Source organism: Drosophila busckii, chromosome 2R (assembly GCF_011750605.1).
Source record: "Drosophila busckii strain San Diego stock center, stock number 13000-0081.31 chromosome 2R, ASM1175060v1, whole genome shotgun sequence".
In the NCBI taxonomy this organism is placed as follows: Eukaryota; Metazoa; Arthropoda; class Insecta; order Diptera; family Drosophilidae; genus Drosophila; species Drosophila busckii.
Genome location: NC_046605.1, coordinates 19510604 through 19524878, shown reverse-complemented (window position 1 = coordinate 19524878; position 14275 = coordinate 19510604). Strand labels below are relative to the sequence as shown.

General features: G+C 38.1%; 2 protein-coding genes across 3 annotated transcripts in view; both read right to left on the bottom strand.

The window, feature by feature from the left end:
- The window catches only part of LOC108595769 (protein king tubby), a 33222-nt gene extending 30470 nt beyond the window's left edge, over window positions 1-2752 (bottom strand). Inside the window, exons 1-2 of the mRNA XM_017980875.2 lie at window positions 2714-2752; window positions 2123-2270 (exon numbers count right to left, since the gene is read on the bottom strand). Of these exons, the coding sequence (XP_017836364.2) occupies window positions 2123-2164 (42 nt within the window). The 5' untranslated portion in view covers window positions 2165-2270; window positions 2714-2752. The remainder of the gene's footprint in view (window positions 1-2122; window positions 2271-2713) is intronic.
- A 616-nt stretch (window positions 2753-3368) lies between these two features.
- On the bottom strand, window positions 3369-12946 carry LOC108597748 (CG34396). Of its 2 annotated transcripts, XM_033293170.1 has the most exons (4): window positions 12324-12946; window positions 11302-11399; window positions 11071-11242; window positions 3369-4512 (listed from the first exon to the last, which is right to left on the bottom strand). In XM_033293170.1, exons 1-4 carry the CDS (start codon window positions 12769-12771, stop codon window positions 3554-3556), a joined length of 1677 nt encoding a protein of 558 aa, XP_033149061.1. In that variant the 5' UTR covers window positions 12772-12946; the 3' UTR covers window positions 3369-3553. The 2 variants fall into 2 exon arrangements, with proteins under 2 accessions (XP_033149061.1, XP_017839944.1); XM_017984455.1 differs by lacking the exons at window positions 11071-11242; window positions 11302-11399; window positions 12324-12946 and adding exons at window positions 4939-5096; window positions 5166-7074.
- Window positions 12947-14275: the final 1329 nt, after the last annotated feature.

Sequence of the window (14275 nt, the reverse complement as noted above, 5' to 3'; positions counted from 1 at the left end):
GGACCTGGCAGGACCACCCGCACACACACATATAAGAAATACCGTTAAAACCCTAAAGGCAACAACAACAAGCAAAAGTCAAATGCGATGCGTCATTTCCTTAGGGCGGGCAATGCTTCCGAATTAAAGCTACAAATTATTGGCGAAAACGTGTTGCATGCCACACACACACACATGCAAAGCAAAGAAATTATGAAAATGTAACTAAGCATATGTGGGTAACATCAAAAAAACAATTGCTTGACTTATGGCTAACACACACACACACAAACACACACGTGTGTGTGCCTTTAATTTGTCATCGATTTTACCTAAACCTTATATATTATATAGCCTGCCTACGCTTGGAAACTTGAATTTGTTGCCTGTCCTTTTTTTGTTTTATTGCTAATAACTGCAATGGCGTCTAACTAAATATTTATACAAATACACATGCATACATTATGTGTGTATGTGTGTGTGTGTAACACACGTTGCCACTAGTTACGCCGGTCACAACATAATGCTAGCTTTCGACTTTTTGGTGGCGCCTCAGCCATCATTTCTGGCTTGCCCCTTTTTTTATTAATCCTTTGTGTATTTTTAGCATAAAACTCCTGACTCTGACTAACGCAAATGCAAATACACTCTTGTTGATTTATGCCAAGTGCTAATTGCAATTGCTTAGATTGTATTTACTTTTCAGAATTGTTAGGAATCAGAATATATATGCCGACCGACTAAAAGGCGCAGGGCAATGTCTTTAAATTTTAATTATGGCATAAAAGCTGCAAATTTCAAGTTATTGCGAAACTCGTTTATACAGGGCAAGGCATTCATTTTCATAAATTATATATTTTTCTGTATGCATGAGTGTTATAAAAATAAGTATAAGCTTGTTAAAAATAAACGAAATATTCAATGTGCTGCGTTGTGCATGAACAAGAAAATCAATTTAATTTAAAAGTTAAAGTATCTTCAACAAATTCAAACTGTTATAACTATTGTTCTATTACTTAAAACTTCTATTATTTTGTAGCTGCCTCTTAAATATTTTTGATACTTTTAATTATATCAAAAGTGCCTTTTACTTAATTTTTAGTTGCCATAGCAGAAGCTCATAAACTATTTCCATACAATTGCCAGCACATTTGTAGTTCAGCTTTCAATCGAACAAACTTCTTCGATGAGTGAACGACTTAACAGTTTGTTGATTTCTTTCAATTTATATAGACGTTTAGTGGCTGCTATATAGCAACCACAACAACAACCCCAAACTAACCCCAATCCCACAATAAAAAAAAATGAGGCCAATGACAACTGCAAAGCAATAGAAAATTCCATGTGTGGGTTTTCTTGCTTGGGTGTGTGTGTGAACTACTTGAAATTTTCACGTATCTTCAGTATGTGTTGAATTATCCTGACACACACACACACGCACACATACATGCAGCCAACTGTTAAGTCTAATTCGCTTGCCGTGGACTTAATGAAAGCCATAGATTTGACAATTTTCTCAGCACTTGAAAAAGACATTTCCAGCAGCTAAAGCAACTGAAAAGGAAGCAACTCATTTGGCTGCTGCTGCTGATTGGCAGCCAAGTTTGTGTCCCAGGATTTGTGGTAATTGCCAAGAGATTGCTATTCGATTTGCAATGGAAATTCGAGCACGTAGTTAAGCTTGAATAAGGAAAAACGAAAGCAATATGAGCTTCAAGTTCTTACACTTTGCATTTAGATAAACTTAAATAAAGTTCTTTTGTTCTTCCGTGCGCTTAACTTTAGTATAATAATATTATTATTATACTGAAAGAGACAATCAGAAGTCTAATCGATGGGTCCAGTATTTTCTAACTGACTGAGTATTGCACATACTTATTTATAATATTTTGTTCTCACTATTTTTCTTGATTTAAGATCTGATCATGGAGGCCAGTTATTAAATTTTATGGTAATCTTGACAATTGTGTCACTTATTAGTGGTTTTGATTAAACTTATTAATATATGCTTAAACTTTCATTGTGATCAACAAATTGTTAATTCGCAGTGTTTGTTGTTGTCTAAAATTCGAGCGTAATAAGTGCTTATTGTTTATCTATATCTTAATTTGTAGTTTGTGCTCATTGTATATTCAACACCTACCTGTTGTTCCATTTTCTGATTGCGGCTGCTAATTGCGGACATTGTGATTAGCGTTCCGTTTGCTCAATTTGTAGTTGACACTATATTTGCGAACTTCACTGTTGCTTGACAAATTTCTCAATACAAAAAGAACCGTTTGTTTTGATCACTTTAACACTAATGCAAATGAGGGAGAGAGATGGAGAGAGAGAGTCCGCATTTAGCAAATTGGCAATGTGGCGTAAGAAACAAAAAACAAAAATATAACAAATCTCGCAAATTGTGCAATTTACATATGATGTCGTCACATATTTACATGTTCATGCATGTTTTTATTTTTTTTTATATATGTTGTTGTACTTATGTGTGTGCTGGCATCTGATTGGGGGCTGCAGACAAAAAGGAATTTATGTGAAAGGGAATGAATGCAAGCGAACAAAAACCAAAACTAAAGGCAAACGAACGAACGCACATGCATCTGGCGCTGCTGCTCTGCTCTGTATAAATGTGTGACGACTACTACTAGTAAATGTAGAAGGACTGTCAGCAACAGCAATAACAAAAACAACAACAAGCATTAAACACACACATCTACACGCACAGCTGGCACACCTGGTGGTTGTTGTTGTAGTAGCGCTTCCTTCTTTTTTTTTTTTGAAACACACGCGACAACAAAAACAGAAACAGGAACCGGCGGCGTTTACTTCGTCTACCTCGTCATGCGTTCACAATGTATTTATTTAATTTAAGTTTGATTTACTGCACTCGGCGTATATTGTAAAACTTTTGTACAAACTATATGCAATAATTTTTGATTATTGCGTTTTGGCGCGTTTTTTTTATGCATTTGCAAACTACATGCACTTATGAAGTTATTTTATATGACTCACACGACACCGCTTCAAAACGTTTGCACACATTATTTATTTTGCATTTTGTTATAGTTTACAAACAAATAATACGATCGTATTCTTAACGTATTTTTTGTAAAACACCCGCGCGTACGAACGTTCAACCAACCAGTTCAAATGCGTGTTTAATAAGTGATGGGCAAACGCACCGATTCAGCGAATTTCTCGTCGGCGCTAATCGCGAGCGCTTATTGATATCGAGCCAAAGTAGTGGCGGCTGCACGATATATGAGCATCTGTTGAATATGGTCACACCGTACCAAAGCCGCCTTTTTAAATGAGTTTTGTTTCGATTGTAACAAATTTATTGCATTGCAAATCAAAATAGAACATACAACTATTTAAACTCGCTGTGGTTTATTAATATTTAACTTAACCTATAGTCATCATTTAGAATAATAAATAAATTTGTTTCTTAGTAGTGCATAAATTCGATTTTGCAACTAATTTTGTCATTTTGGTTTTTGTTGCAATTTGCTTAACTTAAGTATATTGTTCAGGTGGCCAGGACGCTTCAAATGCATTACACAGCATAAGCGGCTTAAAAGAAACGATGCTTCTTCTTCTTCTCGCTCTCGGCTGGCGTAGGCGGCTGCAGTTCCTGGCGCCTGGGCATCAAAGGCGGTGGACTCTCCATGTTGCTGAAAGCAGGCGAGAGTGGCCGTGCTGGACGCAGGATGGAGGTGAGAGGCGGCGGCGTGGCAGCTGTTATGCCATTGCCATCCTCTTCATTGCGTCCCAGACGCGAGCCATGCACGGAAGCCATCTCCGATGGTGTTTTCACCTGCGAGCCATCGCCAAATTCGCTGGCCATGCCAATGGTAACGCGCACCTTGGCACTGGCACGCTTAAAGTGATCGCTCAGCTTGATCTGCACCACATTGATGAACATGGAGGTGAGCGCAAGACCAAACATCAGATAAATCATGCTGATCATCATGAAGAACGGATTACTGGGCACCAGATCGCCAAAGCCAATTGTTGACATGGAGATGAACACATAGTAGAAGGCATCCATGAAAGTCCAATTGGGATGCTCGAGCACCGTGTAGCCAGCGCTGCCCAGCAGCAAATAAATGATGAGTAGTATAGTCGCAACCGATACAGGCAAATTGAACTCATCGTCCACTTCAAATGTTTCCGGATATGGCGACGTTGGCGTCTCTGGATGTGAAGTGCCCAGCGACTTGCCCGCCTCTGCATCCTGGTGCGCAGATTCTGCATCCATCATGCCAAAGAACTGGCTCGGACGTCGTATGGCCATGTCGTAGACGGTATTGAAGCCAGTCATGGCATCGCGGTACTGCTGCTGGTGGCGTATGCGACGACAGGAGCGCGTGTAGTACAAGCGTCGCACATAGGCCCAAAGGAACTTGATGCTGCGCGTGAAGAGCTTGCCCAGATCCGCCAGCACAATGAGGAACATGGGTATGCCAATGATGGCATAAACAATAGTCAGTGCGCGTCCCAATGGAGTTTTGGGTGTGATGTGACCGTAACCTGCAAGGAAATGGAGCAAATGGTGATAAGAATTAACTATAAAATAAACTATTTTAAAAAGATGTGAAGCAAAGTAATTTAGTAGATGGAGATGCAAATATAGCAGACATGGCGAAAAACATTGAACATTGAAAAAATAAATATATTCTAGAATGGAGCATAGATAAGGTGAACTTAACAGTCGTAACTGAGGGGTAATGTTGAGACTCTTTTAAGAGGCGCAGGCTTTTCGTAGGGCTAAACAATTTTATCACTTAATTTAAAAAAAGTTTTACTTAAGTTTGACTTACAATAAAAATGATTTTTCTATGGTCTATTAATATTTCTTTTCTTAATATTAAGAACTTTAACTATTAGTATTCCAAATTTGAATTTAAGGCATATGATTATTTCCTTTCATGATGCACTCGGAACTGATGCCTTTACCTATGGTGGTGATAACGGTCCAGCAAAAAATGATGCAGTTGACAAAGTTGAACGACTTCTGACCCGGATAGCGACGCAAGCCCAGCTCCGCTAAATTATTGAGCTCATCCTCGAACTTGCGCAACTTGGTGCGTGCCAAGGACTTCCAGTCATCCTCTCTAGCAAACAGAGCAACAACAAATTGAAAGTCAAATACATAATTCACATCCAATTTGTGTGGCCCCTACCTCATGTTATGACTAAAATCCCAGAGATTGTCGATAAAGTCGCGCTTCACCTTGCGCACCTCACACTTGTAAATGTTTTCCGACGTGCCCTCCGTATAGCGAAAGACCAAACCACCAAATCCCAGCAATAGTGTGAGCAGAATTGTGTGAGAGAAGCAAACGTTGCGCACTTGACGCAGCTCGAGCAGACGCTGTGGATAGTCGAGCTTAAGGCGCCGCCATTCATGCGCTGCTTCCGAGCAAAAGTGCCAGAGCCAGGAGCGTGTGACAGGCTCGTCAGAAGAGACTGCCACCACACTGGTATCTACAGTGGGTGGCGCTTTGGGCTGGCGTCTAAAGAGACGCTGCAGCAATGTTGGAGGCTTAGAGATCTCTGTTTCTACCAGCAATGGTTCTGCTGCTGGCTCTTCCATCGCTGGCTCGTCTGGCACGCAGGGCTTCTCGAGCTTAGGACGCTCTAAGCTGGGCGTGCGCTTGGCTCGCTTGACACGCTCCAGACTGCTGCTGCGTTTGCTCTCCTGCTTGCTGGGCTGCTGCTGCTCCTCCGGCAGCTTGAGACTGTTGCTGCGTCGCAAACTTTTAGCCAAGGCTGCTTCAGCTGCAGCAGCTCTAGCTGATGCTTCCATATAGGCTTTGTGCAGCTCGTCCCGTTGCTGCCGCTCGCTTAGCTTTGGCTTGCAGTCAACCACGTCGCGTGTTTCACCCACTTCAATGTACTCCGACTTGCGCAGCTGCTGCTCGGCGCGTTGTTCGGGCGTCTTGGAGCGTCGCTGCGGCCGCACTGGCGACAATGAATTGTTGCGACTTACGGCGCGACGTTCCGGTGGCTGTGGCGGTGGTTCTGGTTTAGCTGGCAGTGGTGCTGGCGGTGGTGCACCACGTATGGCAGCTATATAGGCTGGCTTATGCCTCGCTGTTAGCTCCTCTGCTGTATCCGCATCGGAGGAGCTAAACTGCGTCGAGGACTCCTCGTAGCCGCTGCTGCGATTGCGCATACGCACTGTGGGCGCCTCATGGCGCTGCAGGCGCAAGCTCTGCACCAGACGCTGACGCTCCTGCTCATCCTGCGGCAGCTGGAAACTGTCGCTGATCTTGCGATAGCTTTGCAGCAAACGCTTGCGCTCCTCATAGTCCAGCTGCTGGCGATGGCGCACCTTATGCTCGCGCTTCTCGCGCTCAAACAGACGCTTCTCTGTTTCGAATCTACGCCGCTCATCCTCAAAGCGCTGCATGTTCTGCTCCAAGCGTGTCAGAGTCTCGTTTTGACGTTGCTGCTGCTGCTGCTGCTGCTGCGTGTAGGACTGGGAGCTGCCTGTTAGCTCGCTCTCACTGGACTCCTCCTTGTGGCGCGGCGAGGACAAACTGCGCTGTTGCTTCATCAGCTGCTGCGCCAGCGGATTGCTCAGCTTCTCCGCCTCTCTAGGCTGCGACTGACTGCGCTGCGCGGAGCTGGCAAAGCTCTTGTCTCGTCTTCTCAGTATTTTGCTTTCATGTGCAGACAGCGCTCCTGGCGGACGTATCTGCATCCTAATGTGTTGAGCCTGTGGCTCAGCATTGTCCTTTGCATATTGCTTGCTCGCATCAGGCGTCTGCTCGCGCTGGCTGCGCCGCTGGCGTCGCTGTCGCAGCTGCTGTTGCCTGGACGCACCCACGCTCTGCTCATCTGTTGTAGTTTCCATGCTCTCGCTCCCGTTCTCGCTCTCACTCTCTCGCTCTATTTATAACTCAATTCAGCAAGTATTCATATGTTCACTTTTCACTTGAAATTATATCATTTGCAGTTTCTTTTCTATTTCAATTGCACCTTCGAATTAGTTTTCAATTTTGCAGCAATTGTCATTTAACTGATTCTTTTCACACATCTGCGGCTGCTTTTCACTCAACAGATATACACGAACATATATATAATATATATATGCGCATATACATAAATCTATTTTGAAATATTTTTTAGCCAGCAGACAATACTCATGCCGCAACGTTGTCTAATTTCGAACTGCGCTGCTACAAAAATTAAATTCTCAAAATTGTGTTGTCTATAATTTTCGAATACATTTTTCTAATTTCTATGCCAACACCAACAGCTGTTTGCTTATCTATGTGTTAGTTAAGCATACTCAAGAAGTTTTTAATACTCAGCTGCTACAAGATTAATAAGTTTTAAGGGAATACTTATAAAAATTATAAATATTAAGTGCTTATCACTAAGTTTATTCTTTAACATATGCAACATTAATTTGACAAAAGCATTTAGCTTTGTCTTAAATTTCTACAATTTAATATGCAAGTTGCTTTTGTTGTTGCTTCATTTTAATTTAATAAAGAGAACATTTAATTGCCGGTCGGACTAATTTTTAGTCCATTACTGTTCGCTGCAAAGCTTAAAGCTCTTTTCACCTTTAATTATTTGTGAGCAATTATCGCTTGCTTTAAAAATTAGCGCGCCAAAATATTTTTAAAAATTTGTATATAAAATTTAGAACGTTAGAATTTAAGTATTTCAATGATTTAAAGCATAGATTAAATATATTTTTTGCATTATTATTAAGAGCAGATGAGGAGGCGTTGCAATGCACTATGGTCCCAAAGTCGATTTTTTTGGCATAAAGTCGAAATTTCCATGTAAGAATTTTGACTTTTTGCTGATGCAATCTTAAAGTAAATACATGGCACACAAACAATATAATTTTCAAAAAATTTATAATACTGTGTTAGGTTTTTTGTAAGCTTTGAAAAATCAGCATAAAACAAACAAAAAAAATATTTTTTAACATGATTTTAAGTTTTGACTCAATTAAATATTTTCGCGTCAAAAAAAATTATTTAACAATGTAAAACGAAGATAAAGGTATGTTTTATCTATTTTGAATAGTACTTTTATGTGAAGTTCTAGTTTTTTAGTTGTGTATTGCTTATGTGGATTTGTGTAAAAAATTTAAATTCGTTCTCTACTTTTCGTAGAGTGTAACTAACAAGCTGAGGCTTACTGAGACAATGTAATAACGTACGTTTGTTCTTATAAGTATCGAAATTGACCGTGCAGTAATAGTCTGTCCCCGTTTTTCCCCCTTTTCGTGAAAAACTCACATGTTGCAGGTGAATTTGTAACCGAAAACTGTTAAAAATTAGTACTATGTGAGCGGTGAGTTGGCCTTTTCCAACAATAACAAGTGGACAGGTTAAAGTTGGGCGCCACCAACATTTTTAAAATACACTTGACTAATGGTATTGCAGCAAACCCAACGCATGCATCTCACAAACACAATACACACAAAACAGCTAACGCGTCCAACAGCTCGTTTTCGCTGTAGCGTCAGCAGCGAAGCCGCCGCTGCGTCGGCAGCGACGTTTTGTATGGCGCGTCAGCACGGCACCCCGCTGTCTATATTGAAAATTGTAAATGTGAAAAATAATTCCCTATGTTAATTATCCGATCGTTTTGAATTTTTTGAAACCTTTTTCCACAATCCGGTCGAAAACATGACTATGGCAATTTTTGTGATTTTTTTTCAAGATTTTTAAAAGATATTTGTACTGCCTTTAATATCGTTTTTTTGATTTGCGGGCGGTTTGGAGGGGGAAAGGAAAAAAAAAAATAAAATAAAAAGCGTAGTGTCCTGGATATAGGAGCACCTACATACCAAGTTTGGTTGCTCTAGCTCTTTATAGTTGCTGAGGAACACGCACTCATACAGACGGACAGACGGGACGGACGGACAGACGGACATGGCCTATATCGACCTCAGCTCTGTCGACTTGATCAAGAATATAGTATACTTTTATGGGGTCCTGCACGCCTTCCCTTCTTCCTGTTACCAAGACCATTTTGAGCAACTTTCAATAAATACCCTTTTTCCCCATTTTTTACAAAAATGTCAAAGTGTATAAAAATTATAAAAATTTAAATTTGAAAAAAAAAATACAAAATTCTAAAATATTCAAAATAAAGTTCATGCATAATTTCAAGTCCCCAGCTTTATTAGTAAACTAAGTGCCAATGGCCAAAATATAAATGTAATAAATTGTTTCCTATAATTCCGACTTGGATAAGATCGACACTAGTTCACTTGGCTAGGAGCGCTATTCATCTTAATGGTTCTATAATTTTTGCTTTTATATACGCCCTATATCCAAAGTCCTATTCTGTCAGCCTTTCGTCTTTACTTGCCAAATCTTTACAACACAAATCCAAAGCAAATTGAGTCTTATCTTATGCTAGTCTATAACATCTAGTCTATAAATATTCTTTATCTATAATTTTTCCATTCATTCAAATAGTTTCGGCATTAACACTCAACTGTCTTTTTGTTTGTATATTGCGTTTCCTTCCGCTGTGTTTTTCTTGAAATTAATTGTGTGTTTATTTTATGTAAATCACACTCAATTTTATAGCATACCCTATTGCCCATAATACAAACTGACTAAGCCAAATTTTCGAATAAAAATTCAATTTATAATTTACGCTATTCGATTTTTCGGTGACGTCAAGTGGATTTTCATATCAATTTTATATCCAAGCTAATTTCGCCACATACTTAATTCATAGCGAGCGTATCGTAGTGTCTACGCGGCGCTATTTCGAACGTGCCTCGCTGGCGTATGCGCAATATTGTGCCGTTGATGACGGATCAGATTCGGATTCGCATTCGCATTTAATGTTTATGTTTTGTTTATACTACAGTGGAGAAATTTTTAAATATTGAAATAATTTAAGGTTTAAGTGCTGTTTATTTGCAAATGTCTATGCGCACAGTGAGAAATTTTAATTTATAAAGAATTTTGATATAAAAATGTGAAATTATGTTCATGCTATTCATAGCTGGATGTGCACTAGTTTTACGGCCATAATTTATTATATAATTTTTATATGAAATTGTTAATTACTTGCAACACAAACGAGAAGCGACAAGCGAGACACTGACCTATAAAGAGATGTATATATTAAGCTTAGGCACTTGTCTTTGCGCTATAATTGCAATTTATGTTAATTGCTTTTGTTTTAGGTGTGAACAAATATTGTCTGCAGCTTGAGTTGAGGCATTTGTTTTGGAAACTTGTCAAGAGTATAAAAATATCCATGCTAAATAATTTACTTGAAATATCTAGCTACTATATATATATATGCATATGTGCTATATATATATATATATATATGTGTATTGCCGACAAGTGTTTGTTTGTTTGTTTTTCCCAAAGTAAGACAAATGGCCAAGGCGAGTGCTGCCATTTGTTGCTAAATTTTATATATTTTATTTGTATACTGTATAAACTAAACAACTGACAGATTTTTTGCTAAACTTGGTCGCTATAGCATCGAAATTAATTTAAACAATCTTTGACTAATAAATCAAATCAATAGGTATACAGCTATTAAAAGCTAATTTGATGTCAGCTGATAACATATTAATAAATGAAAAACATAATTTAATGCGACAACATTTTTTTACACTAGGCAACAGCAGTGCGCACACGCCAAAGCAATTAAAATTAAATGCTAGTTGCAAGTGTAAATTATATTGACAAGTGCTTCAATAATTTACATTGCCTTAGCTTATGGACAAGTTTACAGGCGCATAAATCAAGTGCAGAAAAGCGTGAAAATTTGTTGGCAAATACTAGAGGAAAATCTATTTTTTGTAAGACAAGTTTCCAAGGAATTTCGTGAATTTTTTTTTTTTTGTCTAGGCAGACAAACTTGTACGCGTATATATATTTATATATTGCGCATATTTTAGTGGCTCTTTTGCTATTTAAATCACACATCAACGAAACGGAAACTAATTTCCATTTTTTTGTGTCACAAACTTATTTTGGTTTTATAAAGAGAAATGTGACAAAATGCTTGTATTTTATATATAAATGGATGATGCATGCATACATTATTTTTTTAAAAATATATACTCACCAATTGTTGTATAGACCGTACAGCTGTAGACCATTGCATTCCAAAAATCCCAGGGATCACGCTCCTTGGCCATTTCCTCGGTCAATAACCCAGAGCGCAAAAGCGTCTGCACCGCCTTATCGTTATCGTTTAAAATATTCAATACTCTGCCGCTGAACTCGGTCTCGGACAGCTGCAAAAAGAATAAAATATATAATATCGTATTTTTTATAAGCAAATTTAATGGCTTACCGTTCTTATACTCGGATCTTCCAACATGCTGCGCATCACTTCAAAAAAGTTTCGCTGTCGCACTTGCTGATCTGCGATTTCAATTTTGCTTGGCAGCTCTGTAAGTAAAACAAATGGAATAAATTTACTTAAATATTGCATATTTAGCCTTGACCTACAACAAATATGTTCGCAAATATTATTATTTACATGTTTGGCTAAACCAAATGGGAGTCTTGCCAACAAAAATTACCAAATTTCCAGCCATTGCAATTGGCAAACTAAAAACTAAAATATTTCTAGTTGTTGTCAATTGAGCAAAAATTCAAAAAAAGAAAGCAAATAAAAATGCATGCATACATTAATGAATAAATAGTATTTAAAAAAATATATGCATGTAGTTATTTAAAAATAAATAGATTACTAAATCAACATTAAGTAAAGTACGAGGTAAGCTAACTTATTCTAATTAAAACTATGAAATTTTAACTCAAATACATTAAATATAATAATATATTATTAATATTAAATATATAATATCTAAAATATTTTATTTTTTTGTTAAGAATTAATATTTTAAAATTTGTTGTTATATTTTCTATCAATGAAAAAAATCTTTTTAATGAATGTTTGTATTTTTGTATTAAATGAAGGCATTATATAATTAAAATTCTATTTAAAAGTTGAAGAACATTTAAAAATGTGTAATAAGGTGTAATAAATAATTGGAAATGTGTTTTGCTGGCTGTTCTAAGAATATATGCAGTTCTCTATAGAATCTTTGCCCAGTCCTGGAGGTCTATGAGCTCATGATTCACTTTTGTATACTTCATCAATTTGGCAAGCGAATGTTCATTCACCTGTTCGACGGTTCCGCTGACTTGTTGTGTATTATCTAAAGCCATCAAAAAATCAACGCCAGGCCAAAACTGGGGCCAGCTGTCTATTGGCTTATGGTGCTTAAATTGTTTTCACAACAATTGCGTAAACAGCTTGATCAGCAAACAAATCAAATTTTACAAAATTCGATTTCGATCTCTTACCTTCCACAGTGCGGAAGAGAACCGCTCCAGCGACGCTATAAAGCGCCAGCACCACAATGAGAAAGATGTGGGTGAACCAGCGCTTTGACCAGTTGCTGAATTTGCTGTAGAGACCGAAGGTGAACTTTTCGCCAAAGCTCATGCCGGACTTGGTGAGATCGAGAAAGCCCTCATAGCCCTTGGCCATGAAGTTGCTGGGACCGAACGGATTCGCCACCGGCGGCCAATAGGGGCCGCCACTAGCGCCGCCGGCTGTGTAATTTGTCTGAGCCGTATACGGCGGTTGTGGATTGGGTATGGGCGTATTGGAGCCATAGGGATAGCCCGGCATGGGCGTTCCACTGTTGTTTATATTGAATATATTGATGCGTGGCGGCGCGGGTCTGTTGGAGCGACGCGAAGGCGGCGGCGTTATGGGCGTGCCAGGCTGCTGCATTTGCATTTGCATTTTGTATATTTTTTATTTTATTTTACTTTATTATTATTTACACTTAATACATTTCTTTTCACACAATTCACATCACTTTAACTTTGTTTCGCATACGAATTTTATCGCATTTGTTTGCGCTTCTGCGTTTGGCTGGCACTTCCGACCGACTTGTGCCTGATTGTATCTCAAACTGAAATAAGCATAGCCACGATATATTCCACAGCATTAGTGTCGCTCCCAGTCGCTGCCGTTGGCCGCTGGCAGCGCCACAATGACGACAACATGTCGACGGAGACGACGACGACGCGATCCATGAGGTCACACTTTTGGCCACGCTGTGAGCCATTTTGGATGCTGCTCAATACGCTATTAACCGATCGCTCTCACTCTCTCTCTCTCTCTCTCTCTCTCTTGTGCTAGGCAGCGTGAATGGACGATGGACAAAAGCTTAGCTAATGATTTCTGCATAATTAAATAGTCGCTTCAGCTAACTCAGAATCTTAATGAATCATATCATTTAAATATTAAATCAGCATTAAGTTGAGAGATTCTTAGCATGGTGGTAGTCAGAGGGGTGCAGCTGTCTAGATAATTCAAATTTAAGTAGAAGTTCGTGGAAAATTTTAATAATAATTAACGTTAAGTTGATGTGTTGTTAACATGGGCGTAGTCATAGTCATAGAATTCTACAATACTATTCTTATTCATATTAAATCCTCATTAAATTGTGGGACTCTTGACATAAGCTGGGATAAGCTGAACAATTGAAAAAATGTAAGAAAAAATTTGAAAAATAATATAACAAAATAATACAATTATAATTTCCATATTAAAGAGTAGTAGGTAGAGAGGGCATAGGCGTAGCCATGTATGGAAGGAAGGGATGCAGATTTAGATGCAGACTTAGGTACTCACTTTGGAGAATAATAAAAAATAAAAAAATAAACAATATCAGCAATAAATTAAAAGTTTCTTTCAATTAGCGTAGTCAGGGCGGAATATTCAAATTTAAGTATTGTACAAGTTTTCAGCAAATTATAATAAGAATGTAGAAAACAATTATCAGCTATGACACATATAAAAGGTATGAACCCCCTTAAATTACATACCGACTACGCCCATGATACTTAGCAACAAATGCGTAAACAATGCCCTAAAGTATTAAGCTACATAGCATAGAACAATAACAAATTGTTATTTATACAAATGTGCTCACATTTATTTGTTGTCTCAGCTTTTGACATAAATGAATTTGCAAATTGTGCTTGAAATTTAATTGCGTGATAAAAAAAAAACTAAAAAAAATGTCGAAAAATTGTTTTAGTGAAATTAAGTAATTTCGCAGCACTCTTTGTTGTACGGGTTAAATAAATTGTTTTTTATTTATAATTTGATTATGTACATGCAAACATTTTTTATATTTATAATATTAACATAGAGGTTGTCAATTTGTTTACATAGCTAGTTAGTTGATAACATTTTTTAACAAGCAAAATTACATATGATAGCAAAAATTCATTTC